This window comes from Lampetra fluviatilis, chromosome 29, assembly GCF_964198595.1.
Source record: "Lampetra fluviatilis chromosome 29, kcLamFluv1.1, whole genome shotgun sequence".
Classification (NCBI taxonomy): domain Eukaryota; kingdom Metazoa; phylum Chordata; class Hyperoartia; order Petromyzontiformes; family Petromyzontidae; genus Lampetra; species Lampetra fluviatilis.
Genome location: NC_136303.1, coordinates 12823363 through 12839748, shown reverse-complemented (window position 1 = coordinate 12839748; position 16386 = coordinate 12823363). Strand labels below are relative to the sequence as shown.

The 16386-nt window shown below is 43.2% G+C and overlaps 1 protein-coding gene across 19 annotated transcripts in view; it reads right to left on the bottom strand.

Annotated features, from left to right (window-relative positions):
- Positions 1 to 16386, bottom strand: part of DYRK1A (dual specificity tyrosine phosphorylation regulated kinase 1A) — a 50610-nt gene that overhangs the window by 6833 nt on the left and 27391 nt on the right. For all 19 annotated transcript variants that reach the window (XM_078870171.1, XM_078870177.1, XM_078870178.1 and 16 more), the window contains 4 exons: positions 10427 to 10574; positions 8012 to 8298; positions 6517 to 6663; positions 5664 to 5804 (listed from right to left, as the gene is read on the bottom strand). In XM_078870171.1, the coding sequence (XP_078726297.1) occupies positions 5664 to 5804; positions 6517 to 6663; positions 8012 to 8298; positions 10427 to 10574 (723 nt within the window). The remainder of the gene's footprint in view (positions 1 to 5663; positions 5805 to 6516; positions 6664 to 8011; positions 8299 to 10426; positions 10575 to 16386) is intronic.

The window sequence follows — 16386 nt, the reverse complement described above, 5'->3', positions numbered from 1 at the left end:
TTTCTTTCATTTGTGACTGACTATTACAATGCAATCAATGCTTCCTGATCTGCCAAGCCATTGAGACTTCCAGAGGCTGAGCATTAAGACTAATCTAAGCAATGTGAGAAAATGCATTTGTATTCCATGGAAACTTTGGATATTGGGATCTAAAACAAGTCCATTGAATAAAAATTAATTTAATCTTCATGTGTACCAAACAGCAATATACCACAATAACTCAAGGCAGGCTTCAGGTTCATATCCTTATATCAGGAACGTTACAGCATTTTGTGCGTATTGTTTATGTACTCCCAACTGATCATTATTAGGGTGCATATTTGTCACTTACTAGCGATGCGACAACACTTATGGAAAGGAATGATTAAAATCCCCTTTGAGTACCAATATTTTAAAATCTACGATTTGTTTCATAATTGGCTTCGCATAGGTATAACGTCAATTACCGTGATAACCCTTCACCACCTGCCACCCAGTGCACGAGTCTATTTGGTTTTGCGAGCAAATCGTTTACATTGAAAGGCAAGTAAAATGTTGAAAACGACGGAAAACTTTGGCTGCGAGATTCCGACCAGCACCATGAGGTGTCGGCAAGAGCTTAAGTGTCGCATGAGGACCACGCCCAGCTACTCAAGGAGACGTCATGAGAACAGCCATGCGGGTTAACCGAATCTAATTAATTATTGGAGGTAAATGCCGATTTTATTGGTTGCAATTTGCAGGGTTTAAATAATGTAACAAGGTGAATCTTTTCAATCCTGGGTGAAAATAGGCAATCCTTCCTTAATTATAAAGTTCATGGTGTTGGTTCCAAATTGATATTTGGTATTGTAAAGTTAATCTCTTCTTACCTATGAAATTATTTTTTTGTCTGTCTGTGTTTCTGTCTGTGCGGGTACCTTGTGACGCTTTTAACTGACAAACTGTGGGGTTTACATTTCAAAAAAGTGCAAATACCACGCAATATGCCCCGGGATGAAAAATTTCTATTCGTTTTTCCCATCAGTCAAGTTTAAAGTAGTTAAACGAACAATGTATTCTTGTTATACACCGAGGGTGGCGCCAAAGCACGCATCTGCGCACCGCGAGAACGCCGACTCCTGGTGGTTGCCCCTAACAATGCATACTCGATCGGTGGGGGCGGGGGAGTTCAAAATGCAAAAACAACGCCGAGGTAAATTCTTCAGTGTCATGTCCTCTTCTCCCCCCCACCCCAATGTCTGCACTCCGCGGGACTAGATCTTACCACGGCACTCTGTGAAGTTAGTAAATACTGCTATAAAGTCGATAGATACCTTTATAGAGTCGGTAGATACTACTACAGTCAGTAGATACTACTGTAGAGTAGGTAGATACTACTGTAGTTAATCATTACTACCATTGAGTTGATATACTACTATAGAGTTAGTATATACTACTAGTCAGTATATATTGCTGTGGAGTTAGTAGAAACTGCTATCGAGTCGGTAAATACTACTATGGAGTTAGTAGATACTACTATAGTCAGTATATACTACTGTAGAGTTAGTAGATAGTGCTATTATTGAGTCGGTAGATACGACTACAGTCCGTAGATACGACTGTAGAGTCACTAGATACTACTATAGAGTCAGTAGTTTGACTATAGGGTCTGTACATATGACTGTAGAGTCGATAGATACGACTATAGAGTCAGTAGATACTGCTGTGGGGTTGTAGATACAAATGCAGAGTCGGTAAATGCTACTGTAGAGTCAGTAGATACTGCTATAGTCAGCAGCTACTGCTATACAGTCAGCAGATACTACTATAGTTAGTAATTACTACTGCGGTCAGTAGATACTACTGCGGTCAGTAGATACTACTGCGGTCAGTAGATACTACTACTACAGTCAGCTGATACTATCGTCAGTAGACACTACTATAGTCAGCAGATACAACTGTAGAGCCAGATAATATTATAGTCATTAGATACTATTCACTCTATTGCATGTAGGGTGTGTAGTTATATAAATTACTTGAGGGTACGGCATAAGATATGATTTAGTCTCATTGTATAAAGGTATAAAAAAGTTAGTTTCTTATAATATTTGAGTAAGGTCATTTGAAAATAGTGTTAGTTGTTTACATTATTGTAACTAAATCATGGATTAACGAGATTTAAAGCAAGTATTTTATGTTAAGGTTCTAGTTAAGCAATAATTTATAAGATTACTTAAATTAGCACAGTGGGGATTAGCACTTGAGGATTTAGTGATGAAGGTTGATTGAAGATATTGTTGTTAGATTCTTGTTATTAAATGATGCATTGATTGAACCAGAGCAAATGTAGAGTGCTCAGTCTATCTATAGGCACGAAGTTGATTTAGTTTTTGATAATTTTTTGTTCCCTTATTATAAACTAGCAGGAAGTACCTGGCGTTGCCCGGGGGAAAAATATATTTCAAAACTTGTCTTCTCGTAAAAACATAACATATACAAATACAAAGCTATTGTGAAAGCCCGGGATTCCATTTGTCTGTCCATTTGTCCATCAACAAGATTATAAGAGGCTTGCAGAAGTCCTGAATCAAAAAGTAATAGAAAGTGGGGGGTAAATAGTTTATCTAAACGGTTTACGAAAATTGTCAACCCCCCCACCGAAATAAATATTTTAACCCCCCCATAGGCATATATACCTACACACCCTACATACAATAGATAGAGTAGTATCTAGTGACTCTGTAGTAGTATATGGCTCTACAGTAGTATCTACTGACTGTATAGTAGTATCTATTGACTGTAGTAGCATCTACTGACCCTAGTAGTATTTACTGACTCTATAGTGGTATCCGACTATGGTAGTATCTGCTGACTCTCGCAGTATCTACTGACTCTATAGTAGTAACTACTGACTCTATAGTAGTATCTAATGACTATAGTAGTATCTCAATTGATAGTAGTATCTATTTACTCTACAGTAGTATCCACTGATTATAGAAGTAACTACTAACTCGATAGTAGTATCTGGTGACTCTATAGTAGGATCTGCAGACTCTATAGCAGTATCTGGTGACTATAGCAGTATCTACCGACTGCAGCAGTATCTACTGACTGTAGTATTATCTACTGACTCTATAGTAGTATCTACCGACTTTATAGTAGTACTCTATGGTTCTTTCGGTAAAGTCACATAGGTAGAAAAATAATAGATCACGACGTTTCGATTGCAACACAAGCAATCGTCATCAGGTGGGACAACCACAGCAAGAAAAAACTGAAGTAGGCTCGTCTACTTGACTTTACCGAAAGAACCAAAGAGTATGAATTCCTGCAGTCACGAAAGCTTCAAATCAAGATTTATAGTAGTAACTACTAACTCTACAGTAGTATCTACTGACTGCAGTAATATTTACTGACCGTAGTAGTATCTACTGACAGTAATAGTGTCTACTAACTATACAGTAGTATTTACTGACCGTAGTAGTATCTACTGACTGTAATAGTGTAGTGGGTACAAACTGGAGGCAACACGTTTATTACGCAACAAACAGTAACAGCCCTGACACGAGGGGGTAACGGCCCCTTCCACCCGATACACTAAGGAGGTACGTCCTCCGGGCTAGCGTGCCCTACACATCGGGAGAGTGTCTTAGATAAGGGTCCTCCGGCTAGCGGGACCAAGGCAGGCTACTCTGACCCGACCCAGCCAAGGTCCTCGGATCCTATCCACCGGGCTGCTTGGACCCGACCCAGCCAAGGACCTCGGATCCGGCTCCGGCTCCTAGGTTTTCAGGGTGGCCTTCAATCTTCAAGTGGATGACAACTGCCAGTCTCGTTCAGGGGTCCGGCTTCTATGCCCAGTCCAGGCTCACTCTGCCCCAAGCCACTCCTCCCTTCTGGAACCTTCCAGAGGGACCTGGAGTGTGATGTCATCCCCCAGCCCCCTCTTGGGGGTCTGGGGTCTGCACCTCCGGTTACGATGCTCCCTGGGGGTTACCTCGACCCAACGGCCCGACTTCATCTAAACTATCGGGCTCAGCCTCTCTTCCGCCCCCTGTTGACACGGGGCCATTACTACAGGCTACAAGTAGTGGCGATCGCACACAGCGCTCAACAATGCCGCTAGAATAGTGTCTCCTGACCTGACTCTGAAGCAGTATATCCTGACTATAGTGGTATCTATTGACTGAAGTATTATATTCCAACTCTGCAGTAGCATCTGCCGACTCTGCAGTAGCATCTGCCGACTTGATCAGTATATACTGACTATAGTAGTATCTACTGACTGTAGTAGTATCTACCGACTATATAATAGTATATATCGCCTCTATAGCAGTATCTACTAACTATAGTAGTGTAGTGTAATAACATGGGCTGATGACAGGAAGGGATGATGACAGCAGGGGGCAGTACACATGTCAGCAGGAGGAGATCAAAAGGGAAGCCCAGGACAGGGGTCCATCTGGAAGCCGAGAACCCACTAGTAGGTTCTAGAAGGGGGGCGTGGCTAGGGAGAGGCGAGGCTACGCCAGGAGGATAAGAGGGGGCCCGGGACGGGGGTTCGGGGCTGTTTTTGGGAGTGGACCCCCCCCCTCGCAGTGTAGCTGTTGGTCACCTTCGTCGCTGCTCATAGTATATATGGACTCGATAGCAGTATCTACTAACTTCACAGAGTGCCGTAGTGAGGCCTAGTCCTGCAGAGTGTCGCCGACCTCAGCTAGATTGCCCAGGCAGCCAAGGTGGCACCTTGGCCGGCTGGGCTGCTAGCCCCCCCACCATCCCCCCACCCGCTCTACAGTAGTATCTATGGACTATAGTAGTATCTACCGACTCTATAGCAGTAACTGCACACATTGGGGTGGGGGGGGGGGGAGAAGACGACATTACACTGAAAAATTTACCTCAGCCCTGTTTTTTGCATTTTTAACACGATTTGAAAATGTTCCCCGTCCCCACCGAGTCAGTGTTCTCACGCATGCGCAGATGTGTGCTTTGGCGCCGCCCTCAGCGTATAAAAGGAATACATTGTTAATTTAACTACTTTAAACTTGACGGATGGTAAAAATGAATAGCACTTTTTCATCCCGGGGCTTATTGCGTGGTATCTGGGTACTTTTTTGAGGTACCCGTGCAGACAGACAGACAGACAAAAAAATTACTTGTATAGATAAGATATATATTTTAACACACTCCACTGCATATAATTAAGGATAACCTGTTTTCACAAATTTTATAAATGTACCTTGTTACACGATTTTAAACTTGACAACCAATCCATCAGTAAGTAATTGTAATGTAACAATCCGGTTCACCAGCATGCCTGTCCCAATGACTTCAGGACACCTGCTTTAGGAAAAGGAGGATTTATACAAGATCCGAGCTCTTATCCGACACTCTAAGATGCATGTCGAAATTTCCAGTAAAAACATTTTTCAGAATTGAAAAAAAAAATCTTTCTTTTCAATGTAAGCAGTTTTTGGGAAAAAAAATCAATTGGTACATTTTGCCACGTAACTTCAATTTGTTTGACTCGTCTGGCAGTGGAGGGTTATAGCACAAATTTACCTCTATGATCTGAACCCAAAGAATCCAATTATAAATCATAATACTCCATATGAAATTACACAATGGTATAGAAATATGTATTTCACCCATTGTACAAAAGAGAATAATCAGCAACAGAATGGCAATAATTATCTGACCCTTTTGCTGTCTTTAGTTTTCTTGACAGTCCAGGACCCATCCGAGAGCCTTTCAAAATACTTCCGGGCTTTGGGTGCCTGTTCCAACATGTGTGTAGGTGGCAGGCCCAGAACCTCCACAATCTTATTCATCTGGTCAACCTATAAAAGCAACAACATAATATTCAGGGCACATGCTTTCATGCTGAAGTCACTTAAAATTATCCAAAACAATGAACTTGATCTTGAAGTCATCCAACCTTCACAACTACATTCCACACAATAAAATAAAATAACTATTCTGAGTGGAGATAACACTAAGGGATATTTTGCCATCCTGAATAACCAAAGTTATCTGATTTAACAAAACTTTAATTGAGTAGTTATTTTCTTGGTTTTTTGCTGTACACAGCATGATGCTGGAGCATAGCTGTGATAATCCAAGGCCGATATAATCGTCATTAAGGATGTGATCATTACACTTAAAATGATTCCGGCAATGTTAAAAGCATCCTCTAAATAGCTTTCACTACCCGCAGTGAAAAATATTTAGAAAAACCTTCACGGAACCTGTGGTGGTAGTGAAATGTAATTCTGCACATGGATTTTAGCTGCATAAGATATCAAATACTGTGTAAATAAGCACAAAAGGCCACCCTTTACTAAAAAATATAAACAATGCAAAAAATAAAAATTTCACACTGAATTATACACTAAATATCGAAGACTGCTGATGCTGTTGTGCAAACAATATTGCTTACATTTATATCACATAATTGATCAACAATGCTAACGTGTCATTTTGTACTTGTTTTGTAGATTCCAAACATCATATAGCACAGCAATTAAGCGATGTGGATGTTGCTGACATTACCTCATTGGAGCCACTGAAGAGCGGCTCCCCCGTGTGCATCTCCACCAGAATGCAGCCCAGTGACCACATGTCAATGGCGAGATCATAGGGGATTCCCAGCAGGACTTCAGGAGAGCGGTAAAACCGACTTTGAATATACTGGTAAATCTGAAAACACACGACGAACCCCCTTTTAAATGCTGAACGCTCTTAAAAACACAATAATTTAGTTGTCCGATTTCTCACATGAATAATGGAGAAAAAAAAACCCACAGCAAAACTCCTTTCATCTGTGGTTTCTTTACAACTCCAAATATCCATGGGATTAAGTGCTAGGGGTCAGCAAGATTTTTTTTTTTACCAAAATAGTTTGCGAGCCGCATCCCACAGAGCCACTTGTACACAAACACAGCAGCAGGTATGCAGCAGACGATAAAACACATTCTCACTTAAATAAACTAAATAGGTAACGGAATAAACTGCGTCTATTTCGTTTATTTCCCCCTTATTCTTTAAACACAGTAGGACTGTACATTGTTGTCACCAAGACATTCCATGATTACCTATTTCATCACTAATTTTTACATTAAATTATGTTTAAGATTTATGTAAAAAAACGCTGCCCGAACAGGGGCAGCCAAAGAGCCACAAGGGGGAAGCCAAAGAGCCGCTTGTGGCTCCGGAGCCGCAGGTTGCCGACTCAGGGAGGTTAGGTCAAATCGACAATCATACACAGATGGGAACTTTTATTTCTTGCCATTCCGTAGATGAGGGAGGATACAGCCATTAAATTCATCATATAATCTGCGAGTACGTAGATAAAATGCACGATGGTGACTAAGATGATGAACACATGAAGATAACCATAGCTTCACCGTCGTTTCCGCTACCACTGCTTGAAGAAGATAACAGTGGCCAATGTTTATTTTATAGTTCTGAAAGGATACTTTAGTTTAATGGCATGACCAATCGCGGAGTTGGAATACAAGTGGGAAAAATAAATGCGAAAATATAACTCTTCCTCAAGTGTAGCAACTTATCACTTTCATCGCATGTGGTTGTGCGAATCTGAACCATGAGCTCAGCTATGCTGGCGAAGGTTGGACAAGAATTCGATTTAGAAATAATGCATATTTTAGTTATATTAACACAACGAGAAATGATATGTATTGTGTTACACGAATGCCGCTACAAGTGGATTGTATATTAATAAAGTGTAAGGTAGTGTAGCAGGAAATATAATTTTGATCAAATTATTTTATTTTAATAGGCTTAGTTTATTGAAATAGTTAAAATCAAACTAAATAAAGCAGCATAATAATACAAAGTTACTTGGTTATCTTTATATATAACTTAATGGTTTAAAGAAATTATTTATATAACTGCATATTTTCATCATCACCATCCATGGGCACCTTGCCCATAGGTGTCCACTGCACATTTCGTCATGTTTCCTCTGTCTTCCGCCAATAAACTGCACATTTTATATTTTTTATATCCAAGTAGAGCTACGTACCCTTTGTCCAAGCTGACACGAAGAGCCAAAGTCGACAATCTTGATGGCACTGCGTTTGGGGTTGCACAGGAGGATGTTCTCTGGCTTCAGGTCACAGTGAATGATGCTCAGTTCAGGTGTGGCCAGGAAGAGTAGCGCTGTGCACATCTGCTGTGCGAACTTGCGCGTCAGGTTGAGTGACACTCCACGGAAGTTGGTGTTTCGCAGCAGGTCATAAAGATTATATGACAAGAGCTCAAACACCAGACACAGGTGGTTCCGGAACATGAAGTGGCGTTTCAGGTGCACTGGTCAAAGAATGAAAATGTTATACAATGTTATGAAAATTTTATCAGGGTTACTTAAAAACCGCAATGTAAATAATCGTACAGATTATACTCATAAAAGGATCCTGAAATGGGCAAAATTGTGAAAAATATTGATGCTTATAGCAGGATGTGTGCTGTGTACAGGGATAAATACATACATGACCACACAATGTCAAGAACTGGGACAGGAAATTAATCCTTTTACAGCCACGTTTTTGAATGTTATGTCATCCTGCAGATGCTTAATTTATAAAAATGAAATATGTAAACTAGGCCAATTCAATTTTTGGTAACATTCCAGAATTAATACACTCGGACAATGGACATGATCTAACAGAGGTTAACGGTTCATTTCCAGTGGCCGTCATTGATTTTTACTGCGGCTATGATAACCATGAAAATACATGGTGGCTGCTTCCCAATGGACACATGAAGAGTAGGCCAATGTGTGCTGGCATCATGGTCCAAATTTTACAAATTCGGCAATTTATAAAGTATCTAATTGAGATTATACATAGCAACCATTCCCTAGACAGGCAGACTAATGCCCCAGCTGACTCTTGCAAATGAGACTAGCCCAGTCTCTTGAATTATCACCTGGTTAAACAAAATAAACGTGTAAACTAAACTTGACCATGGTGCTTACGTGCTATTTTCCCCCCTAAACTTGCCACTAGCAGGCAGCATGCATATGCTGGCCTCAAAACAAAACCTCCATTTGGTCACGTGAAATATCGAGAACGGCCAGCAAGAGGGCATCGCCGCCAGTTCCCAAGAATAGACATGAGCGGCTCATAAAGGTCAAAAAGGCATTGGCTGGTAAACCCAGGAACAACCAAGGAAATGTTCTTGGAATGGAAATACATGCGGTCCCCACTGTTACGACGTTACAACGCGTTCCTGGAAACCCCGTCGTAAATCGGATCGTTGGAAATCGGGACCCTATTTTCCAATAGACAGTAGAAACAGTAGAAACATCACTTGTCGATGTGCTTTTCCTTTAAATCGACCATATTTAAGAGGGTTAAGTAGGTCAAAATCCTGAAAAACGCTTGAGAATAACAAAAGCTCCACGTCAAGTCACATTGGAAACCAGACTGACGGACTTTCAAATGTGTTCGGAGTCATGTTGGAAGATGCGTCATAACTCAAGTTTCTGCGTCGAAAATCGATCCAAGGTGGCATTATATGTCGTAAATGTGGATCATCGCAAATCTAACGGTCGTAAATCGAAGACTGCCTGTACACTGAAATGTGGTGACACTAACATATCCTCGACTTGAAGATGCAGTGGTGGTTGTGACGAGTCAAACTGGACGGCAACCATGATGGTACATTTTTTTTGTTTGGCATCACAAAGAGTACTATCTATTGTGTTGGAAATTATGTCAAGTGACAATCATATAGATAGTGTCAGGCATACATATCTAGTGTTCTCTCTCTTTAGTGCTGCCTAACGGCGTGTGCGACTTCACGATGATATTGGTCCCGGTCTAGCACGGCGTGTAGAGTTTGTGCTGTTGTTAATTGTAGCCATGTTTTGATGTTACTGAGCCATGTCGTTTTTGGCCGTCCTGGTCGTTTTTTCCCTTCGATTTTTCCTTCCAGGATTAGCTTTAATAGCTGGTATTTGTGGTCGTTTCGGGCAATGTGGCCTAGGTAGTAACACTTCCTGCTAATGATGGTCTTCAGCAGTGTTAACATGACTTTAATAAATAATGTTAATACGTCCCTAAATCAAGCAATAATTTTCAATATTACACCGAGTGAAGACTTATACCATACATAAAATACAATTAACATGTTTTTTAATTATGCTGCAGTCAGGATGAGTTTGGTATTTAAAAGTTAAAAATAAATTCATATTTCCAAAGATAAGATCTTTTTCAGCTATTTAGATATTTTACATTGTTGTATAAAATCCATACAAAGTGAAATCACTCGACGTCACACTTTGGAATGATGGAAAGAAAACATTTGGATTGTCCAAAATTTCATACCTTGGCCCAATTTTTCGAATTAATCCGAAATTGGGAGCACATCCTTATGCTGTATAATGATCAATACCAAACTACTACAAGATATCTCAATTGAGATGCACGCTCACCTATGTAGTACTTCATGTCCGTGTCGTGCTTGTTCATCAGTTCCAGCAGTCGCACCTCGATCTGCGCTTGGTTCAAAAAGGCCTTCTTGTTTTTAATGATCTTGATTGCTACCCATTCCTGTTCCTGGTGATCATACGCTTTTACAACCTACAAAAAAACAAAAAGCATCAGTTAATATATTAAATGTATGATATCGTACACTGTTATAAATATATTCAAGGCACACAAAAAATCCTATCCTGCTAAAGAAAGGAATGAATATTCATTCTGAGGTAAAGGCATAGCTTTAATAATGAGATCTGCGATGTAGCAAAGTGGAAAAGTTTATTTGATGTTTCTTCTTGGTTCTTTCGGTAAAGTCACGTAGAAGGGAAGTAATAAAATAATAAAAATAAAACATAATAAAATAAACTTATATTATTTTATTATGTTTTGTTTTTATTATTTTAATTATTTTATTACTTCCCTTCTACGTGACTTTACCGAAAGAACCAAGAAGATGAATCCCTGCAGTCACGAAAGCTTTAAATCGAAATTTATTTGATGTTTCTTTGCAATCAATGGTGACCAGCTGAATGCTGGACTGAAACTCTTTGAGCACTCTGATCTCAGTCAACCAGCCATCTCGTATATTTAGATTTTTTTTTTAATGTGAATTAAATATTCCAAAACACCAAATGTGGATAAAGAAGCATTACCATTTATTGTACTGACAGCCCATCTATTGTATATGTATAGTCATATAATTGTGTATAGTTATATAATTACATGTGTATGAATAAATAAAACCGTAATACATTTTTCCTGCTTAATACATTAATAATCAAACGTATCATTTTACCAGAAAAATGTATGGCTGTTAATGTATTAACATGTGGAAATGGTAACACAATTAATTGAATTCTTATCCATGTAGAAAACAAGATATATAAATTAACTACAAAAGATGGATAGAGGGTTCTTCCTTCATCATCTAACCTATATAATTCATTTTTTGTCCGTCTGTCTGTCTGTCCGTCCGTCTGCGTACGCTCCCTTGCGGGGGATGTAGCTCACGGACCGTGGGGTTCGCCGAGATTAAATTTTGCAGGTGGGCACGCCCCCGGCCCCGCGGTAAACTTAGGCATTTCCGATTTTTCGTCTCTAAACTTTAAATCGGACCGATTACCGATTTAGTGCGATTTCTATTTATTTACCTATTTAACGCTTTATTTATTTATTTACTATTGCCGACCGGCGCGGACCACGTCGGTTGCCCCTGGCAACGGGTAGAGACGCCTTCGCTGCGGGGTGGACGCCATTTTTAATTCACGTTAAAAATATGCGCAAGCATTAACACGTGACTCTGAGGTAAATTCATCAAAGTTTCACGTCCTCTTCACTCCCCCCCCACCCCAATGTGTGCAATTACTATTATAGGGTCGGTAGATAATAAAATTATAGCGATTAGACAGTATTATTGTAGCGCGGGGGGGGGGGGGGTAACGGCCCCACTACCCAGCCTCAGCCGGATGGGCAATCTAGGCGAGGCCGGAGGCTCTGCACGGTACTAGGCCTCGACACGCAACTCTGTCAGGCGACGACTTTGTGGTATAAACTTGATATACCCAGCGTTGCCCGGGGGAAAAATACATTTAAAATCTTCTGAAAACTTTAAAACATAACATCCCAATGAAAATACAACTGTGTAATTAAAACTCTAAACCCGACCGTGCCAAGAATCGATTCTATGAATCGCGAAAAGGAATCGAAGGTTGTAGATTCATTTAGAATCGCCTTATTTCCGTTTAATATAAGTTGGTTATAGAGTTGATATAAACTGCTACGAATGGGAAATATCCGGTGTTGACCGGGGCTAAAATATAATTAAAAACTCCTGAAAACTTTAAAACATAACATAACAATGAAAATAAAACTCTGTAATTAAAAATGGAAACCTCCTATGCGCCAGGAATCGATTCTTTGAATCGCGCAAATGAATCATCAAAGGTTGTAGATTCCTTTAGGATCGCCCTTAACGAGTGGTGAGGGAGAGTGGTGAGGGTGAGTGGGGAGGGTGAGTGGGGAGGGTGAGTGGCGGTTGTTAGTGGTGATTAGTGAGGGGTGAGTGGTGAGGGTGAGCGTGAGTGGTGAGGGTGAGGTTGAGTGGTGAGCAGTGAGGGTGAGTGGTGATTGGTGAGGGTGTGATTGGTGAGGATGAGTGGTGAGGGTGAGTAGTGAGGGTGAGTGGTTGTTGTGAGGGTGAGTGGTAAGAGTGAGTGGTGAGGGTGAGTGACGTTTGTGAGAGGTGATTAGTGAGTGGTGAGGGTGAGTGGTGAGGGTTAGTGGTGAGCATGAGTGGTGAGGGTGAGTGTTGAGCGTGAGTGGTGAGGGTGAGTGGTGATTGTTGAGGGTGTGATTGGTGAGGATGAGTGGTGAGTAGTGAGGGCGAGGGTGAGTGGTGAGGGTGAGTGGTGAGTGTGAGTGGCAGTTGTGAGTGGTGATTAGTGAGGGGTGAGTGGTGAGGGTGAGCGTGAGTGGTTAGGGTGAGTGGTGAGCAGTGAGGGTGAGTGGTGATTGGTGAGGGTGTGATTGGTGAGGATGAGTGGTGAGTGGTCAGGGTGAGTGGTGAGGGTGAGTGGTGAGCGGTGAGGGTGAGTGTTGAGGGTGAGTGGTGAGTGGTTAGGGTGAGTAGTGAGGGTGAGTGGTGAGCGTGAGTGGTGAGCGTGAGTGGTGAGTGGTGAGCGTGACTGGTGAGGGAGAGTGGTGAGGGAGAGTGGTGAGGGAGAGTGGTGAGGGAGAGTGGTGAGGGAGAGTGGTGAGGGAGAGTGGTGAGGGAGAGTGGTAAGTGGTGAGGGTGAGTGGTGATTGGTGAGGGTGAGTGGTGAGGGAGAGTGGTGAGGGAGTGGTGAGGGAGAGTGGTGAGGGAGAGTGGTGAGGGTGAGTAGTGAGGGTGAGTGGTAAGTGGTGAGGGTGAGTGGTGAGGGTGAGCGTGAGTGGTGAGGGTGAGGTTGAGTGGTGAGCAGTGAGGGGTGATTGGTGAGGGTGTGATTGGTGAGGATGAGTGGTGAGGGTGAGTAGTGAGGGTGAGTGGTTGTTGTGAGGGTGAGTGGTTGTTGTGAGGGTGAGTGGTGAGGGTGAGTGGTAAGAGTGAGTGGTGAGGGTGAGTGACGGTTGTGAGAGGTGATTAGTGAGTGGTGAGGGTGAGTGGTGAGGGTTAGTGGTGATTAGTGAGGGGTGAGTGGTGAGGGTGAGTGGTGAGGGTGAGTGGTGAGTGTGAGTGGTGAGGGTGAGTGGCGGTTGTGAGTGGTGATTAGTGAGGGGCGAGTGGTGAGGGTGAGCGTGAGTGGTGAGGGTGAGTGGTGAGGGTGAGCGGTGAGGGTGAGCAGTGAGGGTGAGTGGTGATTGGTGAGGATGTGATTGGTGAGGATGAGTGGTGAGTGGTCAGGGTGAGTGGTGAGCGGTGAGGGTGAGCGGTGAGGGTGAGTGGTGAGCGGTGAGGGTGAGTGTTGAGTAGTGAGGGTGAGTGGTGAGCGTGACTGGTGAGGGTGAGTGGTGAGGGAAAGTGGTGAGGGTGAATGGTGAGGGTGAGTGGTGAGGGTGAATGGTGAGGGTGAGTGGTGAGGGTGAGTGGTGAGTGGTGAGGGTGAGTGGGGAGGGTGAGTGGTGATTAGTGAGAGGTGAGTGGTGAGGGTGAGCGTGAGTGGTGAGGGTGAGGTTGAGTGGTGAGCGGTGAGGGTGAGCAGTGAGGGTGAGTGGTGATTGGTGAGGGTACGATTGGTGAGGATGAGTAGTGAGGGTGAGTGGTTGTTGTGAGGGTGAGTGGTGAGGGTGAGTGGTGAGGGTGAGTGGTGAGGGTGAGTGACGGTTGTGAGAGGTGATTAGTGAGTGGTGAGGATGAGTGGTGAGGGTTAGTGGTGAGCATGAGTGGTGAGGGTGAGTGTTGAGCGTGAGTGGTGAGGGTGAGTGGTGATTGTTGAGGGTGTGATTGGTGAGGATGAGGGGTGAGTGGTGAGGGTGAGTGGCGGTTGTGAGTGGTGATTAGTGAGGGGTGTGTGGTGAGGGTGAGCGTGAGTGGTGAATGGTGAGGGTGAGTGGTGAGGGTGAGCAGTGAGGGTGAGCAGTGAGGGTGAGTGGTGATTGGTGAGGATGAGTGGTGAGGGTGAGTAGTGAGGGTGAGTGGTTGTTGTGAGGGTGAGTGGTGAGAGTGAGTGGTGAGGGTGAGGGTGAGTGGTGATTGTTGAGGGTGTGATTGGTGAGGATGAGTGGTGAGTAGTGAGGGTGAGTGGTGACGGTGAGTGGTGAGTGTTGAGGGTGAGTGGTGGTTATGAGTGGTGATTAGCAGAGGTGTGGACTCGAGTCATGTGACTTGGACTCGAGTCAGACTCGAGTCATGAATTTGATGACTTGCGACTCGACTTGGACTTGCATAACAATGACTTTGTCCCACCTCTGGTGATTAGTGAGGGGTGAGTGGTGAGGGTGAGCGTGAGTGGTGAGGGTGAGCAGTGCGGGTGAGTGGTGATTGGTGAGGGTGTGATTGGTGAGGATGAGTGGTGAGTGGTCAGGGTGAGTGGTGAGGGTGAGTGGTTGTTGTGAGGGTGAGTGGCGAGGATGAGTGGTGAGGGTGAGTGGCGGTTGTGAGTGGTGATGGGTGAGTGGTGAGCGGTGAGGGGTGAGTGGTGAGCGTGAGTGCTGAGTGGTGAGGGTGAGTGGTGAGAGTGGTTAGTTTTGAGGGTGAGTGGTGAGGTTGAGTGGTGAGGGTTAGTGGAGAGTGGTGAGTGGTAATTGGTCAGTGGTGATTGGTGAGGATGAATGGTGAGTAGTGAGGGTGAAGTTGAGTGGTGAGGGTGAGTGGTGATTGTGACGGTGAGTGGTGAGGGTGAGTGGTGAGGCTGAATGGTGAGGGTGAATGGTGAGTGGTGAGGGAGAGTGGTGAGTGAGAGTGGTGAGGGTTAGTGGTGAGGGTTAGTGGTGAGAGTGAGTGGTGAGGGTGAGTGGTGATTGGTGAGGGTGAGTGGTGAGGGTGAGTGGTGAGGGAGATTGGTGAGGGGTGAGTTGTGAGGGTGAATGGTGAATAGTGAGTGGGAGTGGTGAGTGGTGAGGATGAGTGGTAAGGGTGAGTTGTGAGTGGTGAATGGTGAGGGTGAATGATGAGTACAGTCAATATGCACTGCTGTTATCATACCAGGTACCACCACCACAATATGTACTCCTCTCATCATAGCAGATACCACCACAGCAGTATGCACTGCTGTATTCATAGCAGGTACCAACACAGCAGTATGCACTGCTGTAGTGATAGCAGGTACGACCTCAGTCGATATACACTGCTGTAGTGATAGTAGATACTGCTATCGAGTTGGTAGATACCGCTATAGTAAATACTAAAACAGTCAGTATATATCACTACAGTCAGTCAATACTGCTACAGTCAGTATATACTGCTACGGTGAGTAGATACTAGAGTCAGTAGATACTATTATAGAGTGAGTAGATACTGCTATAGATTTTGTAGTTACTACTATAGTCAGTGGATACAACTATAGAGTCAGCAGATACTATACAGTTAGTCGTTACGAGTATATAGTCGGTAGATACTACTGTAGGCCCAGTAAATACTACTATGGTCAGTAGTTATTACAGTCACTAAATACTACTACACAGTCAGTAGCTACTACTGGCTCAGTAGATACTACGGTACAGTCAGTAGATACTACTACAGAGTCAATAGATACCACTTCCTCTGTTGTATGTCAGGTGTTGTTAGTATATATACCTACGAGGGGTAAAGATATTTTTTGAGGGGGGGGGGGAGACCACAATTTTCGGAAACATTTTGACATCAACTATTTACCCCACACTTTCTACAACTTTTTGGACTTGTGAAAGCCTCTTATATATTTGTTGGTGGAGAAATGTACAAACAGCCCACCGGGCTTTGACAATGCCTTAGTATCTGTGTATATATATGTAAGGT